The sequence below is a fragment of the Balaenoptera borealis genome (genome assembly GCF_965194805.1).
Source record: "Balaenoptera borealis genome assembly, chromosome: 13".
In the NCBI taxonomy this organism is placed as follows: Eukaryota; Metazoa; Chordata; class Mammalia; order Artiodactyla; family Balaenopteridae; genus Balaenoptera; species Balaenoptera borealis.
Window position 1 is genome coordinate 54,435,781 of NC_138870.1, and position 22,302 is coordinate 54,458,082.

The 22,302-nt window shown below is 39.4% G+C and overlaps 1 protein-coding gene across 1 annotated transcript in view; it reads right to left on the minus strand.

Moving 5' to 3' along the window:
* Positions 1-2,426: 2,426 nt before the first annotated feature.
* The window catches only part of WIF1 (WNT inhibitory factor 1), an 85,025-nt gene continuing 65,149 nt past the window's right edge, over positions 2,427-22,302 (minus strand). The window contains exons 6-10 of the mRNA XM_082351269.1: positions 17,835-17,930; positions 13,277-13,372; positions 7,638-7,733; positions 7,020-7,115; positions 2,427-3,291 (exon numbers count right to left, since the gene is read on the minus strand). Of these exons, the coding sequence (XP_082207395.1) occupies positions 3,170-3,291; positions 7,020-7,115; positions 7,638-7,733; positions 13,277-13,372; positions 17,835-17,930 (506 nt within the window). The 3' untranslated portion in view covers positions 2,427-3,169. The remainder of the gene's footprint in view (positions 3,292-7,019; positions 7,116-7,637; positions 7,734-13,276; positions 13,373-17,834; positions 17,931-22,302) is intronic.

Below are 22,302 nucleotides of genomic sequence, written 5' to 3' on the forward strand. Positions count from 1 at the left end.
ATTTCTTCCCATGACACATGTCACTTCCCTAAATCACACATCTGATTATGCCCCTGCCTGGTGTAAGAGAACTTGTGGACTTTAGACTATCTATAAAATAAGGTCCACATTCCCTTGGGAGAATGAGAATAAAATATGTTGGAAAGTTGCTACCTAGGATTTGTAGAGTTTTGTGTTCTGCTGTATTTGCTGAGAAAAGGAAGGGAGGAAGAACAGCATAGTGTGAAGGCTTCAGAGGCAGATGACATGGATTCAAAACCATCCCTATCATGTGTGATCGTGGGTAAACTGCTTCCTATCTCCATGACTCAGTTTTCTTATATATAAAAGGGTGTAATGATACTTGCCCCATAGGGTTGTAAGGTAACATATATTTTTCTTGGGAACCAATAGGTTCTTAATAAATGGTAGCACTTTTTTAAAAAATTGAAGTATAGTTGATTTACAGTGTGTCTTAGTGTCTGATGTATAGCAAAGTGGTTCAGATATTATATATATATATATATATATTCTTTTTCAGACTATTTTCCTTTATGGTTTATTACAGGATATTGAATATAGTTCCCTGTGCTATATAGTAGGACCTTGTCGTTTATCTGTTTTATGTATAGTAGTGTTTATCTGCTAATCCCAAACTCCTAATTTATCCCTCCCCCCCTCCTTTCCCCTTTGGTAACCGTAAGTTTGTTTTTTATGTCTGTGAATCTGTTTCTGTTTTGTAAATAAGTTCATTTGCATCATATTTTAGATTCCACATATAAGTGATATCATATGATATTTGTCTTTGTCTGACTTAGTATGATAATCTCTAAGTCCATCCATGTTGCTGCAAATGGCACTATTTCATTCTTTTTTATGGCTGAGTAATATTCTATTGTGTATATATATATATATATCACATCTTTTTAAAATTTTTATTTTACATTGGAGCATATTTGATTAACAATGTTGTGTTAGTTGCAGGTGTACAGCAAAGTGATTCAGTTATACATATACATGTATCTATTCTTTTTCAAATTTTTTTCCCATTTAGGTTATTACAGAATATTGAGCAGCATTCCCTGTGCTATACAGTAGGTCCTTGTTGGTTATCTATTTTATTTTTAAATTAATTTGTATTGGAGTATAGTTGATTTATAATGTTGTACCAGTTTCCGCTGCACAGCAAAGCAAACCAGCTGTACACATACATACATCCACTCTTTTTTTGATTCTTTTCCCATATAGGTCAGTACAGAGTATTATGTAGAGTTCCCTGTGCTATACAGTAGGTCCCTATTAGTTATCTATTTTATATATAGTAGTGTGTATATGTCAATCCCAATCTTCCAATTTATCCCCCCACCTTACCCCCTTGGTAACCATAAGTTTATTTTCTATATCATCAGTGACTCTATTTCTGTTTTGTAAATAAGTTCGTTTGTACCATTTTTTTAGATTCCACATATAAGCGATATCATATGCTATTTGTCTTTCTCTGTTGGTTATCTATTTTAAATATAGCAGTGTGTACATGTCAATCCCAAACTCCCAGTCTATCCCTCCCCCCACCCTTCCCCCATTGGTAACCATAAGTTTGTTCTCTAAGTCTGGGAGTCTGTTTCTGTTTTGTAAATAAGCTCAGTTGTATCATTTTTTTTAGATTCCACATATAAGCGATATCATATCTTTGTCTGACTTAGTTCACTCAGTATGACCACCTCTAGGTCCATCTAGGTCCATGTAGCTGCAAATGGCATTATTTCATTCTTTTTTATGGCTGAGTAATATTCCACTGTGTGTGTGTGTGTGTGTGTGTGTGTGTGTGTGTGTGTGTGTGTGTGTATGTACATGTACACACACACATCTTCTTTGTCCATTCATCTGTTGATGGACATTTAGGTTGTTTCCATGTCTTGGCTATTGTATTGATAAATAGTGCTGTTAAGAATGTGCACGTATCTTTTTGAACTATGTTTTTCTCCAGATATATGCCCAGGAGTGGGATTGCTGGATCATATGGTAACTCCATTTTTAGTTTTTTAAGGACCCTCCATACAGTTTTCCATAGTGGCTGCACCAATTTATTGAATACATTCCCAACTGGTAGCACTTTTATTTGCAACATTTTCACACCTTTAGGAAGTCTTCACTAAGGGATATTTAACACATCCTAGTTAGAAAAGACTTTTTGAAGAAAATGACAACTAAGCTGGGAGCTGACATAAATAGGAGTGTTGCAGGCTCTGACAACAGAGCGTTGTGTGACATGGCTGGAGTAGAGACAGAACTGGGAGGGAGAGATGAGGCTAGAGAGCTAGGACAGAGTCAGGGAAAGAATATCTTCTGTTTTTTTGTGATACTGCAAAGTTTTAACTTCCACTCAATTGCAACCAACTTTATTTTCATAAAATAACACATGCAAAGACCACTCCATACAACACTCAGAAAACTAAAGCAGCACCTTTATTTTATACATACAAACAGTATAAAATGTTTACGTAAGAGCTGTGTTTGTTTACAATATATTATATTGCTTCAAGCCAATGCCAAAAGTTCATACATTATATTCCCTAGTTTATTGTGTTTACAATATATTATATCGTTAAATGCCACTACCACAGTGTTATTTCTTTCTCTGTTTTTTTTTTTTTTTTTTTCAATACTGAATTCTCTGGAATTATGGTAAGGTCAAAATATATTGTATTGTGAGTTTAGAAATAAGGGGAATTTAAAAAATGTGACAAATGTCTAAATACATGACAATATAATTTGAAATGCTATAACTTCAGCACTTTAACTGCTTCATCCAGACCCTTGTGATTTATGCATTTTTGTTCCATTTATCTTCTCTAATGTTGCCCAGCCCCTCGACATCATGAATGCATTGTACTTTTGGAAATTATCTGCCAACTACACACTGAAAAGACAAAAATTTAACCTGAACAACTTACATAACATAAAATCGGTCCCAAAGCACTGAAACAAGAAAATCTATACCATCACGCTACAGATGTACTTAGAAAACTTAAAAGGAAGAGTAAATATCAGCTCGGTGATTTATAATGAAGCTAATAAAATTCAGGCCAGTATTCTTAACTGTAATGAACATTATTTGAACATTCAACACATGAAAGGTTAACAAAGGCTATGAACTTGGTGTAACTTAAAACGTTTCAGATGTCGGAGTTCACCAGATGTAATTGGATTCAGGTGGGTCCTGCCGTTCCTCGGCCTTTTTAAGTGAAGGCGTGTGCTGCCTGAGCCCGGCGCCTGCTGGCCTCAGGGCATGCGTGAGGCTGGCTCCGTACCCTGCAAAATTATTCACAGCTTAAAAGAAAAGAAACTACAAAAACAGGCTCTTCAGATTCATTATTAATCATTCAAATGAAATCCATTTTCCCTTTTCAACCCAGAGTAAAAGACCACAGCAATCACAAAAAGCTACCTGAATGAAGAGATGTTACAGGTTCAAGATCTCTGTTAAAAGAAACCCATTTTACTAACTCCATCAAATCTGGCTTCCACTGAATCTCTGATTCACTATGTATTTTGGCCATGCAGATACTCTTGATGCAAACTTTGGATGAATGTGATTGAATGGAAGGATGTTCTCCACCCAAGGGTTGGTAAGGATCTAGCACTGAGGTCTCAATAGCAGGGATGCTTTTGCAGAGGACTTGGTCATTGATCCTTTCACTGCCTTGTAAAACCAGCCTCCATTATATTGATCTAGTTCGATGTAACAACCCCCATTCTTCATATAGATCACATGATTAGGCGTGGCTATTGCGTTTACACAAAATAGGAATTTTATAAGAATTAAGGACTCCAGTACACATGTTAGAGAAAGGTTATGATTTGAACTGACTCCTTATCAATGGGGATTTGCGCGTTTCGGTGAAGGTGGGCATCTATCAATAGCATTTCCAGCTCATTGTAAGTGGAGTGTAACACTGAGTTACACAACTTGAAGCCTCTTTTCTTATTACTTGTGAACTTCTGGAGATGCTTCTGGGCACTGACTCACTTCTACTGATTTCCTAAAACTGATCCAAAACAGCAATCACACTTTAAAAATCTGCCTCCATCTTCCTGTGCATTAGAGTCAAGTTTGGCATTTCATTTGTTCCTTGTGGTTTTTTCTAAAATTTATTTTAATTAATTAATTAATTAGGCTGTGTTGGGTCTTCGTTGCTGTGCGCGGGCTTTCTCTAGTTGCGGTGAGCAGGGGCTGCTCTTCATTGCACACAGGCTTCTCATTGCAGTGGCTTCTCTTGTTGCGGAGCATGGGCTCTAGGTGCGCGGGCTTCAGTAGTTGTGGCACATGGGCTCAGTAGTTGTGGCTCGTGGGCTCTAGAGCACAGGCTTCAGTATTTGTGGCATGTGGGCTCAGTAGTTGTGGCTCGCGGGCTCTAGAGCACAGGCTCAGTAGTTGTGGCGCACAGGCTTAGTTGCTCTGCAGCATGTGGGATCTTCCCGGACCAGGGCTCGAACCCGTGTCCCCGTACTAGCAGGCGGATTCTCAACCACTGCCCCACCAGGGACGTCCCTTCCTTGTGGTTTTTAAATGCAAGCATGGGGGGACTTCCCTGGTGGTCCAGTGGCTAAGACTCCGCACTCCCAATGCAGGGGCCCGGGTTCGATCCCTGGTCAGGGAACTAGATCCCGCATGCCACAACGAAGACCTGGTGCAGCCAAATAAATAAATAAATAAATGCAAGCATGCCATTGAGTAACTACTGAGAACAGAATACTTTGTTCCTGAATGTGTCTCTCTGAATTGTCAGTATGTAGGCTAGTAGCTCACGGCGCAGCCAGAACAATGAGCCAACAATTTGCTGGAGTAAATCCCTACCCTGCTGCTCGCCCTGCCACCCATGAAGGCCACGCCTCCCTGGTGAGGGGAGCCTAAGCCGGGCAGTCTGTCTCCAGTGTCCTCCTCCCAAGTAGGATGTCTGGGTGCCTGGGACCTCTCAGTGTGTCACCCTGCTGGGGGTCTGTTCTTAGCAGAGCTCTGTGCCTCAGGGCTTCCTTGTCCCCTCCCTTTAAACAAAATAAACCTCATTCTTTCAGCCTGATTCTCTCAGCCAATGTGCAGAATGGCTGGGGGGGCCTCTCCCGGAAAACACGTTTGCATTTGAATCAAACACCAAGGCATCTTCTTGACATGCAATGCCTGGATCTGAAGGAGGAACAGATGACAGAAGCTTTCAGCAGCAAAGTCTACAAGTGGGAGTGCTATTTGGTGGCTGGCAGACCTGCCAGAATTGCTCATCTAAACTACATGCATGAGGGCCCCTAACTTGCCTTCTTCCTGGAAGAGCAACCGGGTGTATCAGCAGGAACAGAGCCTCTTGTACTCCCCTCCCATCACCGTTGGCGGTCACCAGGCCCCGAATGTGAGTCCCAGAAGACCTTTGTAATTGAGTCCTGGGACGTATGGTCTCACTTCAGGTCATCCCTAGGCCCAAGGACTTCTGGAAACTTACTCTGATTTGGGGACCAACTGCACAGTTCGTATCCTGAGTTAAAGGTGGCATAAAGGGTTTGGTTTAACTCTTTTCCAAAATGGCTCCAGAAATGGTTAGTTTTCTACAGGTCTTTTACTCCCAAGAAGGTCCCCCCACCAAGTATGTCCTAACAGGAATACGATTCAATCATTCCCACCTCGGTAACGGAACGCTTTTCTAGAGGAGCTCCACTTCTTGTTAAGCTATGCCCACCTGAAGCCAATTCAATCTACCATCCAGCCAATTCAGTGGGTGAAAAAGACTCAAATCGATGGCTTAGCCTAGACCAGACACCAGTATACTTTAAAATAAACAAATAAACATGTATACCTACACATAAATGGTATATATACATATCAGAATAATATAATGTGAGTTATAAAATATGCACAAAAATTAGAAATTAGAGATTGAGATATATAACTATATATACATTACTTATAAAATTTATACATAAATGTAATAAAAGAATATAAAATATAAAAAATGTTTTCAAACTATATTTTCCCTCAGCACCCAGCTGATCATTCCACACTCACTGGGCTACATGCATCACCCTTTGGAGACCACTGATTTAGAAAAACATCTGATGTGAAAGTGATCTGTTCAATTTGTGTACATTATTTTGGAGACACAATTTGGTAGACACAATCTGGATGTCTGTTAATCAAGGGAGTTGTATGACTGAATGAAGCCTTTCTTTCCTCAAAGGAAAATGGCCAGTGGGTCCATACTCAGGAGACTGAGTTCAAGCTGCAGGATGAACCTACAGAAACTGCATTGTTTATTTCCTTCACTTGCTGATTGACTGTCCCTCCCTCCTGAACCTGGGTGCTACCAGGAAGGGCCTTTTCTGTCTGTTCACTGGTATGTCTCCAGTGCCTGGATTCATGCCTAGCATATCAATCAGAACGGAATGATTGAATTTAGCAACTTTCATTTTGTGTATAAAATAGGTCAGTGGTTTATTAGCCTATAGCTAGTTCACTTTTGGTACTCAATGAATTTGAAAAAACACAACTCCATGATAACATCTCTCCTGTACTTCACAGACCTTTACTCTCCCACAAAAGAACCCATTTAAAGCATACCATAACCAATACAGTTTAAAGATTTTATAGAACTCTTCATGTTCTATATGCTGACTGATCAATTGTGAATGATAAAATCAGAACCATGTAGGTACTGATCTACATCTGATTTAAAATCTTACTTATTTCTATCACAGTTAACATACCGTATTACCAAATCACCACGTAGTACTAATTTAACCTGGAAGATATTTGTGGTGCTATTTTACAGTGATGCTTTCTTTCCTCTTTATACTCTAAAGCTTAGGCTCTAACGTTTAGAGAGTACAGGGTGGGGCGGGGTGTGGCATGCAGAGAAGCACGGGGGAGAACAGGCAGCGGAGGAGAAGCTGCTTTTATGAAAAGGAAAGCGGGGCTGAGTTAGGCTTGTCCATCCGCCTTTGGAGCCAGGAAACAGACATGCAAAAGGCTGGCTCGCCACACGGCTCGCACTCACTTTTATTGCAGTGTCTTCCATGCCAGCCTTCCTGACATTGGCATTTGTTGGGTTCGTGGCAGGTTCCGTGTGTACCACAGCCAGGCTCGCAGACAGCTAGAGTCAAAGGAGATAGAATGTTTCCTGAGCTTTCATTTGTCAACAGAATTACGCAGCTGCTTTTCCTGCAGTTCTTTAGAATGTGTTAGTTTTGGCTTCATCCCTTAATTTTTTTTTTTTCTTTCTTTCTTTCTAAGTCAATCTCCAGCTAGAAGTCAGTTTTGGACTTTTTGAAACAGTCCTGAGAGTAATCTTAAACTAGACTTGATGCTTCTCATTCACAAAAGACGCTCAGGAGGACTTTGAAACTGCTGGGCAATGGAAGTTCATCTTCCTTAAGAAAACCCCTAAGAGTTAAAAAGTTTGGTTGTGTGTGTGAATGTGTCTAAGTTTTTTTTACGTGCATGGATTTCATACAACGTCTTTGGTCTACTTCAAGGAAACATATGTCAGTGAAGAAAGGTTAATTGTGATGCCCAAGCAACATGCAGTAGGTACAGAAGTTATGAAGAGAGAAGAGACTCCTACTAGTTTAATTATCCTGTGACACAAGATCGACTATGTGTACGGCGTACTTACGCTTTGAACAGAGGTCTCCTTGGTAACCTTTGGAGCACTTGCATTTACTTTTGCCAATGCATTTACCTCCATTTCGACAGGGCTGTGGGCATTTGCCTGAGATAGAGAAGAATGCAAATAAGCAAGGAACTCTGTGCTTCTTTCAGAGGCAATTACATTTTTTCAAAGGAACTGCACGGCTTTGAGAGGATCAAGCCTTTTAAGTGGCAGTTATTTCCACTTATTTCTGATCTACCCTGGCTTTGTTACTGTTTGAGTCTCGCTTTTGGAACAACCAGGCTAGTATTTTTACTTATGATTCTGGATATGTATCTACTACAATGAATATGTTGTTCAAATGTATTCCTATTACTTTTTAAATAAACAGAATAATGTTTTAACAGATTCATAAACGCTTGTAATTTAAGGTATACTAAAAATGAAGAAATGAATGACGCCCTAACTGATCTTTTCTGAGTTCTGATTTTTGTATGTCACTTTTTCTGAAAGCAGGCCTATACCTGGACATGATGACTTCTGTCTTAGCCTCGGATTCTCCAGAAAGCAGGGCCTGCGTGCAGAGTTTATTTGGGAAGTGATCCTAGGGATCAGGAATGGGGGGTGGGGAGAGTAAAACGGCGAAGGAGGGAAAGCCAACACAGAAGTATAATATGTTTGTGGGTTGGTCATCACTATGGGCAACTGGGCTCTATCCTGCAGCATCTTTCTGAGGAGCCAGGTAGACTGACTGCACCTTCAAGTTGACTGAAGGAAGGAAGAGGGGAGCATTTATTCATCTGTACTTGTCTCCCACTGATCAAAGGTCACCCCATGGAATAACTTTCTTGCGTTTCCATTCTGTGACTGTGTGAGTGCAGATTGTATTTTTTTTTTTTTTAGTACTCAGGAGTCTCTGGGTGGAAAGCAAGAGAAGTGTGACACAGCTAAGGTGCAATTAGGCTATGTCTGTGCAAAATAGGTCATAGCAGTGGCTGGAGTGAAAGGCTAGCTGAGAAGGATATGAGGTGGGGCACAAAAGGTGCCTGATTCCACACCTGTGCATTTTTCTGGAATGTCTTAGATCCTAATGATACATCATTCTTTCTTTTATCTCTGTGCCAAATGAGTATTGCTAGTCTTTTCACAGATCTTTGAATCACAGGATTTTAGAGCTGGAATAGGGCCTTAGATGTAAAAATTATATAATATTTTTCTTCTTTCTTACTTTTGAAGCTATTTATTCTCCCTCTGCAATCTAGAATTTGCCATCCTAAGGCTGAAGTTTTTTTCCAGGCAAGCATTATGCTTGACAAACATGAAGTGAATCCCATATGAAAATAATTTTGCTAAAAACACTTTCTTCTCTTTTTATTTCTCCAAAAATGACTTTCTTCATATATAAATCAACCAAAGCAGCATTTAGTCATTGTGGAGATAATAGAGACATAATATTGAGATGTTAGAGTCTCTCAAGAACCTGGAATGCCATTAGACCTGTAGGTTCTTCTGACGCAGGGATGTTCTTGAAACATGTATTAAAACAATCTTAATATTAGAATGCCACCTTTTTATGGACCGTTAAAAATCCAAAAGTGTACTTTTTGATAGGTTTGGATACAAATAATAGCATTTACTATTTGGTCAAGATCCCAACTCTAAGTTAAGGAAAGGAATACCTAATTCTGAATTTCCATTTGCATCAGAGAAACATCTGTCCCCATCATATGCACAAAATTGGATCATACCACAGTACTTGGCAATGCACTGGGTTTTTTCAAGTAAGCAAGATGTGGGACAATAGCTATAGGGCAGAAGAGATAGAGGAGTTATTGTGAAATACTTGGAGAGCCCAAGTTTCCCCATATTCTATGAGATGTGAACTTGGTATCCAGGGATAATGCAGAGAATGATTGATGGAGAGAATTTTTTTTTTTTTTTTTTTGGCTGCATACAGTATTTGTTTTTTTCTCTTTTTGGCTGCTTTTTTTTTGGTCTTCGTTTCTGCGCGCGGGCTTTCTCTAACTGTGGTGAGCAGGGGCTGCTCTTCATTGTGGTGTGCGGGCTTCTCATTGCGGTGGCTTCTCTTGTTGCGGAGCACGGGCTCTAGGTACACGGGCTTCAGTAGTTGTGGCTCGTGGGCTCTAGAGCACAGGCTCAGTAGTTGTGGTGCACAGGCTTAGTTGCTCCGCGGCATGTGGTATCTTCCCGGACCAGGGCTCGAACCCGTGTCCCCTGCATTGGCAGGCAGATTCTCAACCACTGCGCCACCAGGGAAGCCCCAGGAGAGAATCTTCTCATTGACTCCAAGGATCTTTTTGTTTTCTTGGCAAGAGGGAAGTGAGGACCGTTAGGATCACTGAAGCCAGGAAGGAGGACGTTCTCTCCTGGTTATCTCACCACAGAAATATGATCGCTGGTGACGGTTAGAAGGCCATTCCTAGATCAAACTTCATGGAGCCAAAACATCATGAAGAGATGATTGTTTTAAAATTACAAATTCTGTAAGTGTCTGTAACATTGACTTCCTTTTCCTGAAAATATTTTGCAACCAATCTGTCCATTGAACAGTGGTAAACTGAGTCATCTTGAGCGATTACACATTTTTACCCAAATGAGACTAAATATTGCCTGAAGACAAACAGATTTGACTAATTCTAAACAATTTGAATTTTAACTCTAACCAGTGAGAACAGTGAGATTAAGGTATTGACAAAATAAAGATATTAAACTTCCTCTGCCCATCAGATTGTGAGGTAACTTAAATTTGTGACTATCCTTCACATAGAAAAAAGATAAAAATAGTTTACAATAAGCGCCAATAACTGTCATCTCTGGGTCTTAGAATTATGAGTGATTTTTGTTTTATCCAATATTCTAATTTTTTATGGAGAACACTTTATACAGATAAGTTTTATAATAAGAAGAACCCATTAAGGTATTAAAAAAACGTTTATAGTACAGTATAAATAATTTGGTCTTTTTAACTGAAGGTTCATTAAAGATTCTTGTAAAGTCTGTGAACCTTAAAGAACAAGATAAACATAGGTACATACATCTAGATACTTCTAACCATGGTTTTATTTGTTAAACTGCAAGTATATCTCACAGTCAAGTCAGAATGAAGTTTGAGAAGATATCAATTCTGATAGAGGCCAGAAGAAATGAAAATATAAATAGCATCAGAATACATATTTCATTAAAAAAAACAGGCAATAACAAGTGTTGGTAAGGATATGGAGAAATTGGAACCCTTGTACATTGCTGGTGGGAATGTAAAATGGTACAGCCACTTTGGAAAACAGTTCAGCAGTTCCTCAAAAAATTAAAGAGTTAACATGTGGTCTGGCAATTTTACTCCTAAGTATATACCCAAGAGAACTGAAAACATGTTCACACAAAAACTTGTCCACAAATGTTCGTAGCAGCACTATTATTCGTAAGAGTCCTAAAGTGGGAACAGCCCAAATGCCCATCAACTGATGAATGGATAAACAAAATGTGGTTGGTATATCCACACAATGGAATGTTCTTTAGCAAGTAAAAGGAAGTAATGATATATGCTACAATGTAGGTGAACCTCAAAAACATGCCAAGTGAAAGAAGTCAGACATAAAAGGCCATATATTGGATGATTCTATTTATATGAAATGTCTAGAATAGGCAAATCTAAAGAGACAGGAAGTGGATTAGTGGACTCCAGGGGCTTGGGGAGAGGACAGTGAGGAGTGACTGCTGGTCGGTACAGGGTTTCTCTGGGGGATGATGACATGTTCTGGAATTAGAGAGAAGAGATGCTGCACAACTTTGTGACTGTATTCAATTATATACTTTAAAATGGTGAATTTTACAGTATGTGAGTTGTATCTCAATTTAAAAATAGGATACGTAATTCAACTTTTTGTCTCTATTACACGAGAGGCACTTTTCAACTCAAGACCCATTTTAATTTTTTCCTGGTAATTTGGTTCCTGTAATAGAAACAAAAAATTTCCTAAAAGGATTTTAGTATAACTTGTGATGGGGATAATCAGGAGCTTTCAAAAGGCCCACATTTTTGGTGCAGTTAAAAAAAAAAAAAAAGAATAGAAAACAGTTTCTGCCAATGGAAAGGTCATAAACCTAAGGGCATGAAACAGATACCCACATGAAGAGAGATGAACCCATGAACAAAGATTCATAAACATGAACCAACTAAATATGCGAAGTTTGAGAGTAAGTATGGGAAGAAAACTGAGGGGAGTGAGCTCAGAGATATCTTTATCAGGGCAGGGTAATTAATAAGAGCAGAAAGCACGTCCTGACAATTAATTACATGTCCTATGGAAACTTCAGAGGTACTTCATTTGAACTCTATAAAAAACCGTCACTTTAGCTACTACTTATTAAACTACAAAAACCCACAAATAAATTAGAGGTTGAAAGTTAAAATAGGAAGTCAGTATTATTTAATTTTGAACCCAGTACAACTTCAAAAACTATGGCTGTACCAAACACAGTGGTGTTTTATGGATACAATATAGCTGGAGGTGAAAATGCCATATTCCAGAACTTCCAGAAAGGCAGGGACACAGCACCTTTAGCAGACGTGCTCACTCACATTCCTTTTGCTCCTTCCCGAGCGGGGCTTCGGTGTTATCTGTCTTCTGGGTCATAGAGCAATTGAGTGTGGGGCTGGCTCATTTCTGAGTTTAGCAGAGAGCTTCAGTGACGTGACTGGGAGGTGACAGGGCCAGGGCAAGCAGTTTGGTATCCTGATTCCCAAAATAGTGATTACCTACCACATTCCACCCTTACATTTTTTTTTTTTTTTTTTTTGTATCAAAGCATGACAAACATCTAGTGAAGGCATAATGTGCACTGATTTTAAGTTTATGGCTCAACTATTTTTTTTGTTTTTTACATAAATAAACACTCATGAGACACTTCCTCAATCAAGATATAGTGCATTTCTGGCACCCCATAAAGTTCCTTTGTGCCCCCAATCACTATTCTTGTTTCTATGATCATCCATTACTTTTGCCTGTTCTTGAACTTCATAAAAATGGAATCATGCAGCATGCACTTTCTTGCGTCTAGCTCCTTTTACTTAGCATAACATCTGTGCAATTCATTCATGTTGTTGCATGTGCTATTAGGTTTTTGTTTGTTTGTTTTTATTGCTCTGCACCTTTTTTTTTCCCCTCTTTTTTCTTGAGTCTATCCTTTTCTCTGAGATGAGTTAATAGGCTCCGTCTGGTTAGGAAATGTGGCAGTGAGTGCCAGAGAAAAAACTCTCTATGCCTGCAGGTAGGTGATCAAATTCCAGCTGTCCTAAAGCTCTGATCTACATTTCCAGGCTGAAACTATGGGCTCTGCACAATGAGAAGGGGCAAAAATCACTAACAAGAAACAACGCAACATGGTGAATAACCCAAACCCAGATAACTGAGTCAGAGAGCATTTGCTCTGAGTCATCTGTGCTGAGCTATGTCACTCTTTGCCCACCTTTAGCCAAAACAGATGGCGGCTCAATCTAGTAAAAAGAAACCACTGGCCTGAGACCTTAGACAAGCAATTCATTGTCTCTGGGCTTCAGATTCCTCATCAATAAAACGAAGGGGTTAGATGGAGCTTCTAAGTTTTCCCCCAAAAAAACAAAGACAATGCAGGTCAATACTCACTTATTTCACACTGTTCCCCCTCAAGTGCTGGAGGGCAAATACACTTTCCAGGGTAGAAACAGGTCCCTCCGTTAAAGCAGGTGGCTGAGCAGTTTGCTGTTAGAATGAAAACAGAGTATTGCATTAGACAGTAGCTTAAATCTAACAACAACAACAACATTTCATTAAGGCTAAGTGATTCTTCTTAGGCATCTGCTACTTGCCCATTTACTTATTTAATAAAACAAGCCACTTTACACATACAGGAATTGTAAGCAATTGCTTGACCATTTGCAGATTCCAGCAACATAACAGGATACCACGCACATTACACAGGACCCACCTCTAGGGGTTTACCTCTTAGTGAAAAAAGGCACCGTGTGTAAAAAAATATATATATCTTTTTTATTTTCTTATAAATATCTATGCTCTTAAAGGAGAAGAACTCTATGAACCCAAGAAAATATTTTTTAAGATGAAGGAAGAGTAAAAGGAGAAAACTTTCTTTGGAATAGATAAAAGGGAGAGAAGTCATAAATATTGGGATCAGACAAAGGAGAAAGCAACTTCTTTTCTGAATAAGAGGAACAGAGATGCATCTTATATAACAGGAATTTTTAAAAAATAGACTTTTTTGACATTTGCAGGAAGGAGTAATTATATTCAGGAAAAGACAGACTGTTGCCCCTTGCGGGTCCCACAGTCAGGGAAGTGGCGGCAGCATGAGCTGGAGGGATGAAGAATGTGGGTATATTATCGTGGGAGTCCAATTAACTAGATTTTCCAGGTAATAATCATACTGTTTGTGATTCATACTAAGCCCTCTCTCTTAGAGTCAGCTTCTGAAATTTCACGGCTCACTGGCACCTAAAATAGAGGGAGGACAGAAATGGGGACGGGGGAGAGCAAATATCTAAAAATAGACAAGTTGGCTCGTTCTATAAAGGAGATGAAAATAAGAACTTGATTCTCAGCTATTCCAGTTTTATGGCCTATTTGTTCTTGTCCTATATAAAACAGGCCAAAGTTGGCTATAGATGAACGAAAGCTGGAATAAGCTTTCGGTAAGAAAATTAGAAAGGAAATCCAAAAGTTCTGAGTGTATGCTTTCTTTGTGGAAAAGAAGTCCAACTGGAATAGTCTATGAAATCATGCTTCTTAAATGATAAAGCTTTTTGTTAAAAATCATAAGGACCTCTCAGCTTAAGGCCATGCTGTACTTGCTTTGGCAAAATCAAGCCTCCTGATGTAGAGGGGAGCGGCAGCATTGGGGTATAGAATTTAGGATTTAGGAAAATCAGCTCTTGGACTTCCTCTTTACTACTTGCTGCTAGTATTGTTAGGGCTGGACAGTTTGTTTTTAAAATTATGGAATGTTTCACGAATTTGCATGTCATCCTTATGCAGGGGCCATGCTAATCTTTTCTGTATCATTCCAATTTTAGTACATGTGCTGCTGAAGTGAGCACAAGACAGTTGTTTTTGTGAGCGTGTCCTGTCTCCCCACTTGTCCCTGTTTCTCCTGGGGATAATAAGAAGAGATGAGAAAACGTCAGGACCTGTGTCCACTTGGCTGGAGCCCTCTGGGCACTATCCCTTACTAATGTGTAGAATGCAATGAACCTGGGAGTGTAGTCAAAAGTTACAGAATATGACAAAGCTGATTATTGAATTTGGCCACACCCTTAGTATTTGCATAATACTTTACCATCTGGACCAAGCTTCTCTACATTTCTGTTGTGCAATGATTCTTTTTTTTTAAAATTAATTAGTTAATTAATTTATTTTTGGCTGCATTGGGTCTTCGTTGCTGTGTGCAGGCTTTCTCTAGTTGTGGCAAGCACAGGTTACTCTTCGTTGCGGGGCGCGGGTTTCTTGTGGCGGTGGCTTCTCGTTGTGGAGCACGGGCTGTAGTCGCTCAGGCTCAGTAGTTGTGGCACACAGGCTTAGTTGCTCCACGGCATGTGGAATCTTCCCGGATCAGGGATTGAACCCGTGTCCCCTGCATTGGCAGGCGGATTCTTAACCACTGTGCCACCAGGGAAGTCCCACGTGCAATGATTCTTGACTCAGAAAATGAGCCAGAGACACCAAGTAACTTTCACTGGGGCTGAGGGTTTGCTAGGCCAGTGTTTAACTACTCAACTGTTAAAGTTTGCAACAGATGTCCCAAGAGCCAATAAAAGTTAATCTTTAGTGTTTCTTCAAATATGTAGGGCTAAGGTCTAGCTCCATGCCAGTAATTAAACCATTTTTCAGAAGCTCTACACTCCCTCCTGGTTAATAAATGCATCTTTTTGTTGAGGGAGTAAAAAACATTATTTTTTAATGTTCCCAGATCTCTGGGGAAACCAAGTGGAATTTCAACAGACTTTCCAAAAGAATAAAAAAAGTTACTGGAGTCTAACAAGTAAGAAAATCTTTCATCTGAAAGGTAAAATATTACAAACGTAAAAGAAACTGGAATACACATAGATCTTTTCCTTCAACAGAGACCATGCAGCGTTTGTGACACCATAGCGTAAGAAAAACATTACAACTGACAGTCCACGGTGCAGATACACCAGTAACAGCCTCATCTACATAAGCAGGCCTCACAAATGGTCTTCCTAAACCTGATAATACATTCATTCTTCATCCAAGTCTCTGAAGGATTTGCTCTATTTCCTAATAGGTTTGAGATAATATGAGTTTAATTCTGCTTCAAGAATCAACTTCTGCTCAGTTGTGAAGTAGCAGAGATGCTGAAGGCTACATTTAGACAAATGCAAAGAAGCTTCACAAGAAAGAATTTTATTCACTGGCTATTATTATCAGTGTCATTAGTGCTTAATCTTTATGAACATAAAATTTTAAAATTATTTTCACTCCAATGCTGTAGTTTTAGAAGATCACTTACAACTAAAAGGTAGAGATGCTCTCACACATGATCTCATTTAGCATAGAGGTGGGGGAACCAGGCGTCAATGGCTTAATTTCCAGTTTAGAGTTGGGAAAAGCATGGCCCACAGAGATGAGGTTCTCTGCCCAGAAGCAGTCACTGGTAGAGGATCTAGGATGTGAAACAGGTAGCCTGAGTGGCAACATGGTACAGTGGAGGGTGTGAATTTGGGCCAAGCTACTCAAGCTCTATAAACCTCATTTTGCTTAGCTGAGATTGAGATGGATGATGCTTTACATATCTCAAAAGATGGTTGAGAGTAAAGTTAGGTAATTGTATGAAGGTACTTTGTATATCATAAAATAACAGACTACCATAAATGATTATTCTGACTCATATTAAGGGTTCTTTCCTTTAGCTTTTCCTTCTTTTTTAAAAAGCTGCTCATTTCAATCTTAACTGGTGCTATCTGCATTATCACTAAAGAGACACTTCTCTAAAATAACACATCATTTTATTTTGAGGCAAGTAGTTATTTAAAAAAAACCATGCCCTACTCATGCAATTAGCATTTTGGACACAAGGATAATTTCATTAAATACATACACTTTAAGGATATAATTTAATTTTTTTCCATAAAAGATGTGAACTGTGCAAAATAGATAGGTGTCCTGTAAAGAGTATGAATCATTTAGTACTATTTTAGAGCCACATTTGAATCCACTTTCTGAGAGTAAAATCTGGCTATGATGCAGCATCACAGGAAGGAGGATCCTGATCTCTCAGGGACGTGATCTGTGAGCAGAGAATTAAATTCGGGATCAGTGAACTTCTAGGTCAGGCAATTTGGAAGAGATTGTTTCATTTCAGTCTTTGAAGCTCACCCATAAAACTAATTTGGGACATACCGAAACCCCAATGGGGAAGGAGCAGTTAATTGTTCGCAAAAATCCATGCTCCCCTCCCATAAAGTTGTCGTTGGGAGATGGTTGTCCAACCAGGGATGACATTTCTCCTGGCTGCATCCAGGTAGGATCATGGAGCTAATTCCTATCCATGGAATAGGTGTTGAAGTTTTGTAGGTCACTTCTGGGCTTTTCTTTGTTTTGTTTTTTTGTTTGTTTTTTAAGCAGTACCTACTCCAGTCTTTCTTCCTCTGCTTATTGGCTGCATCTGGAGAGCTCCAAAGTTCTAGGCAGGACCACTGATGGAAGGCACCTGGGACCATAAATCACTGCATGGAGAAGAACCGCCCTGCCCACTGACCAAGTATTCCTGCACTGGAGCATTCTGTGAGCAAATGTAAACTTGTACTGTGTTAAGCTACACTAAAATTTGGGGTTAAAGTTATAGCAGCCAACTGAGCCCACGTGGCACAACTACTGAAGCCCGCACGTGCCTAGAGCCCATGCTCCGCAACAAGAGAAGCCACTGCAATGAGAAGCCTGCACACAGCAACGAAGAGGGCCCCCGCTTGCCGCAACTAGAGAAAGCCTGTGCACAGCAACGAAGACCCAACGCAGCCATAAATAAATAAATAAATTTATATAAAAAATAACAACAACAAAAAAGTTATAGCAGCCAGTGAAGTGATACATCCTATCTAGAGAGCTGTTATGAAGAGTGATGATATAGTAAATATACGTCTTTTAATCAAACATTTAAAAAGTAAAAAGAACCTTGTTCTTAGAAAGTTACCTTTATCACAATTGACTCCATAGAATCCAGGTGGACAGATGCAGAAACCGGGAGTAACACAAAGCCCGCCGTTCATGCATCGTGGTGTGCAAAGGGCTAATGGGGAGAGAGAATTCTGATTAAGATCAAATAGGGTTTTGCGAGCAGGACCATTTTGGAAATGTCAATAATACAATAGGTCTGTGTTTTCAAGCTTTGTAGTTGACACTAAAGTAGTCACTCTTTAGAGATACAAGTTTGCTATATTAAAAATTATTTTTATGCAGTAAATAGGCTATTTTCAACCAATTTCATAGAAGAGAACTAAAATTTGCCCAGAATCATTATTTTAACTAAGATGTGGTCTTCTTAAGACTGTAAATATTTTTTCTTGCCTTATTTCCTCAATCTTCCAATTTCAAAATCAGTGCAGATGAAGGTCAGGACAAGATGGCAGAGTAGGACCTTGACCTCACCTCCTCTCACGAGCACACCAAAATCACAACTAAATGCTAAACAATCATCGATAAAAAGACTGGAACCTACCAAAAAAGATATTCTACATCCAGAGACATAAAGAAGAAACCACAACGAGACAGTAGGAAGAGCACACTCGTGATATAATCAAATCCCATACCCCTCGGGTGCGTGACCCATAAACTGGAGAATAGTTATATTGCAGAAGTTCTCCCACAGGAGTGAGAGTTCTGAGTCCCACATCAGGCTCCCCAGCCTGGAGGTCTGACATTGGGAAGAGGAACCCCCAGAGCAGTTGGTTTTGAAGGCCAGCAGGGCTTGAATGCAGGAGCTCCACAGGACTGGGGGAAACAGAGACTCCACTCTTGGAGGGTGCACACCAGTTCTTGTGTAACTGGGACCCAGGGCAAAAGTAATGACTTCATAGGAGCCTGGGCCAGACTAATCTAGTTTTGAAGGGTCTCCAGGGGTGGGGGCAGCTGTGGCTCACTCTGGGGACAAGGACACTGGTGGCAGAGGTATCAGGGAGTATTCATTGATATGAGCTCTCCTGGAGGCTTTGCCACCAAGACCTGGCCCCACCCAACAGCCTGTAGCCTCCAGTGCTGGGACACCTCAGGCCAAACAACAAACAGGGTAGGAACACAGCCCCACCCATCAGCAGACAGGCTGCCTAAAGACTTCCTGAGCCCACAGCCGCCTCCAGACATACCCCTTAACATGGCCCTCCCCAACAGAGGGCCAAGACCCAGCTGCACTCACCAGTGAGCAGGCACTGGCCCCTCCCACCAGGAAGCCTGCACAAGGCTCTAGACCAGCCTCACCCACCAGGGGGCAGACACCACAAGCAAGAATACTATGACCCAGCAGGCTGCAGAACTAAGTCCACAAACACAGGTCAGAATCTACCAGCTGGTCCCTGGCCCCTGGGCAATGAGAGGGGAGTGTACTTCTGAGACACACAGGAAATCCCCTACAGAGGGCCATTTCTCCAAGGTCAAGAAACATAACTAACCTACCACATATATAAAAATTCAAATAGAAGTTTAGACAAAATGAGATGGCAGAAGAATATATTCCAGACAAAAGAACAAGATGAAACCCCAGAAGACCAACTAAGTGGAGACAGGCAATCTACCCAAGAAAGAGTTCAGAGTAATGATGGTAAAGATGATCCAAGAACTCAGGAAAACAATAGATGCACAGAACGAGAAGTTACAAGTGTTTTTAACAAAGAGTTCGAAAATATAAAAAACAACCAGTTGAAGAATACAATAATTGAAATGAAAAAATACACTAGAAGGAATCAACAGCAGAATGAATGAGGCAGAAGAACGTACAAGTAAGCTGGAAGACAGAGTGGTGGAAATCACTGCCGTGGAACAGAATAAAGAAAAAAGAATGAAAAGAAATGAGGACAGTTTAAGAGACCTCTGGGACAATATCAAATGCACCAGTATTTGCATTATATGGGTCCCAGAAGGAGAAAATAGAGAGAAAAGGCCTGAGGAAATATTTGAAGAGATAATAGCTGAAAAATTCCCTAACATGGGAAAGGAAACAGTTTCTGGAGGAAACTCCAGAAAGTGCAGAGAGATCCATACAGGATTAAACCAAGGAGGAACACACCAAGACATCTACTAATCAAATTGACAAAAATTAAAGATAAAGATAAAATATTAAAAGCAACAAGGGAAAAGTGACAAATAACAAAGAAGGGAATCCCCATAAGGTTATCAACTGATTTTTCAGCAGACATTCTGCAGGCCAGAAGAAGGTAGCATGGTATATTTAAAGTGATGAAAGGGAAAAACCTACAACCAAGAATACTCTACCTAGCAAGGCTCTCATTCAGATTTGATGGAGAAATTAAAAGCTTTACAGACAAGCAAAACCTAAAAGAATTCAGCACCACCAAATTAGCTTTACAACAAATGCTAAAGGAACTTCTCTAGGTGGAAAAGAAAAGGCCACAACTAGAAATAAGAAAATTATGAAATGGGAAAGGTCACCAGTAAAGGCAAACATACAGTAAAGGTAGGAAATCATCTGCACACAAATACAATATCAAAACCAGCAATCATGAGAACAGGAGAGTACAAATGCAGGATACTGCAAATGCATTTGAAATTAAGAGATCAGTAACTTAAAACAATTGTGTATGTGTATAGACTGATATATCAAAACCTCATGGTAACTGCAAACCAAAAATCTAGAATATATACACACACAAAAAAGAAAAAGGAATCCAAACACAACACTGAAGATAGTCATCAAATCACAAGAGAAGAGAACAAAAGAGAAAAGGAAGAAAAAAGACTTACAAAAACAAATCCAAAACAGTTAAAAAAATGGCAATAGGAACATACATATTGATAATTACTTTAAGTGTAAATAGCTTAAATGCACCAACCAAAAGACACAGACTGGCTAAATGGATAAAAATACAAGACCTGTATATATGCTGTCTATAAAAGACCCACTTCAGATCTAGAAACATATACAGACTGAAAGTGAGGAGATGGAAAAAGGTATTGCATGCAAATGGAAATCAAAAGAAAGCTGGAGTAGCAATACTCATATTAGACAAAATAGAGTTTAAAATAAAGACTGTTGCAAGAGATAAAGAAGGACACTACATAATGAGCAAGGGATCAATCCAAGAAGAAGATAATAACAATTGTAAATATATATGCACCCAACATAGGAGCACCTCAATAATATGGCAAACGTTAACAGACATAAATGGAGAAATTGATAGTAACACAGTAAAAGTGGGGGATTTTAACACCCTGCTTACATCAATGGACAGATCATCCAGACAGAAAATCAATAAGGAAACACAGGTCTCAAATGACACATTAGACCAGATGGACTTAACTGATATTTATAAAGCATTCCATCTGAAAGCCTCAGAATACACATTCTTTTCAAATACACATGAACGTTCTCCAGGATAGATCACATATTGGGTCACAAATCAAGCCTCAGTAAATATAAGAAAATTGGAATCATATCAAGCATCTTTTCTGACCACAACGCATGAGATTAGAAATCAACTAAAAGAAGAAAACTGCAAAAAACACATGCTATTAAATAACCAATAGATCACTGAAAAAATCAAAGAGGAAATCAAAAAATACCTAGAGACAAATGAAAATGGAAACACGATGATCCAAATGCTATGGGATGCAGCAAAAGCAGCTCTAAGAGTGAAGTTTATAATGATACAAGCTTACCTCAGGAAACAACAAAAATCTCAAATAAACAACCTAACATTACACCTAAAGCAACTAGAGAAAGAAGAACAAATAAAACCCGAAGTTAGTAGAAGGAAAGAAATCATAAAGATCAGAGCAGAAATAATGAAACAGAGACAAAGAAAACAATAAAAAAGATCAATAAAACTAAAAGCTGGTTCTTTGAAAAGATGAATATAATTGATAAGCCTTTAGCCAGACTCATCAAGAAAAAAAGGGAGAGGGCCCAAATCAATAAAATTAGAAATGAAAAAGGAGAAGTTACAACTGACACCACAAATACAAAGGACCATAAGAGACTAAGCAACTATATGCCAATAAAATGGACAACCTAGAAAACATGGACAAATTCTTAGAAAGGTACAATCTCCCAAGATTGAACCAAGAAGAAATAGAAAATATGAACAGACCAATTACCAGTACTGAAATTGAATCTGTGATGCAAAAACTCCAACAAACAAAAGTCCAGGACCAGACGGCTTCACAGGTGAATTCTAACAAACATTTAGAGAAGAGTTAACACCTATCCTTCTGAAGCTATTCCAAAAAATTACAGAGGAAGGATCACTCCCAAACTCATTCTATGAGCCCACCATCACCCTGATACCAAAACCAGACAAAGATACCACACACACAAAAAAAATTACAGGCCAATATCACTGATGAACATAGATGCTAAAATCCTCAACAAAATACTAGCAAACTGAATCCAATGATACATTAAAAGGATCATACCCGGTGATCAAGTGGGA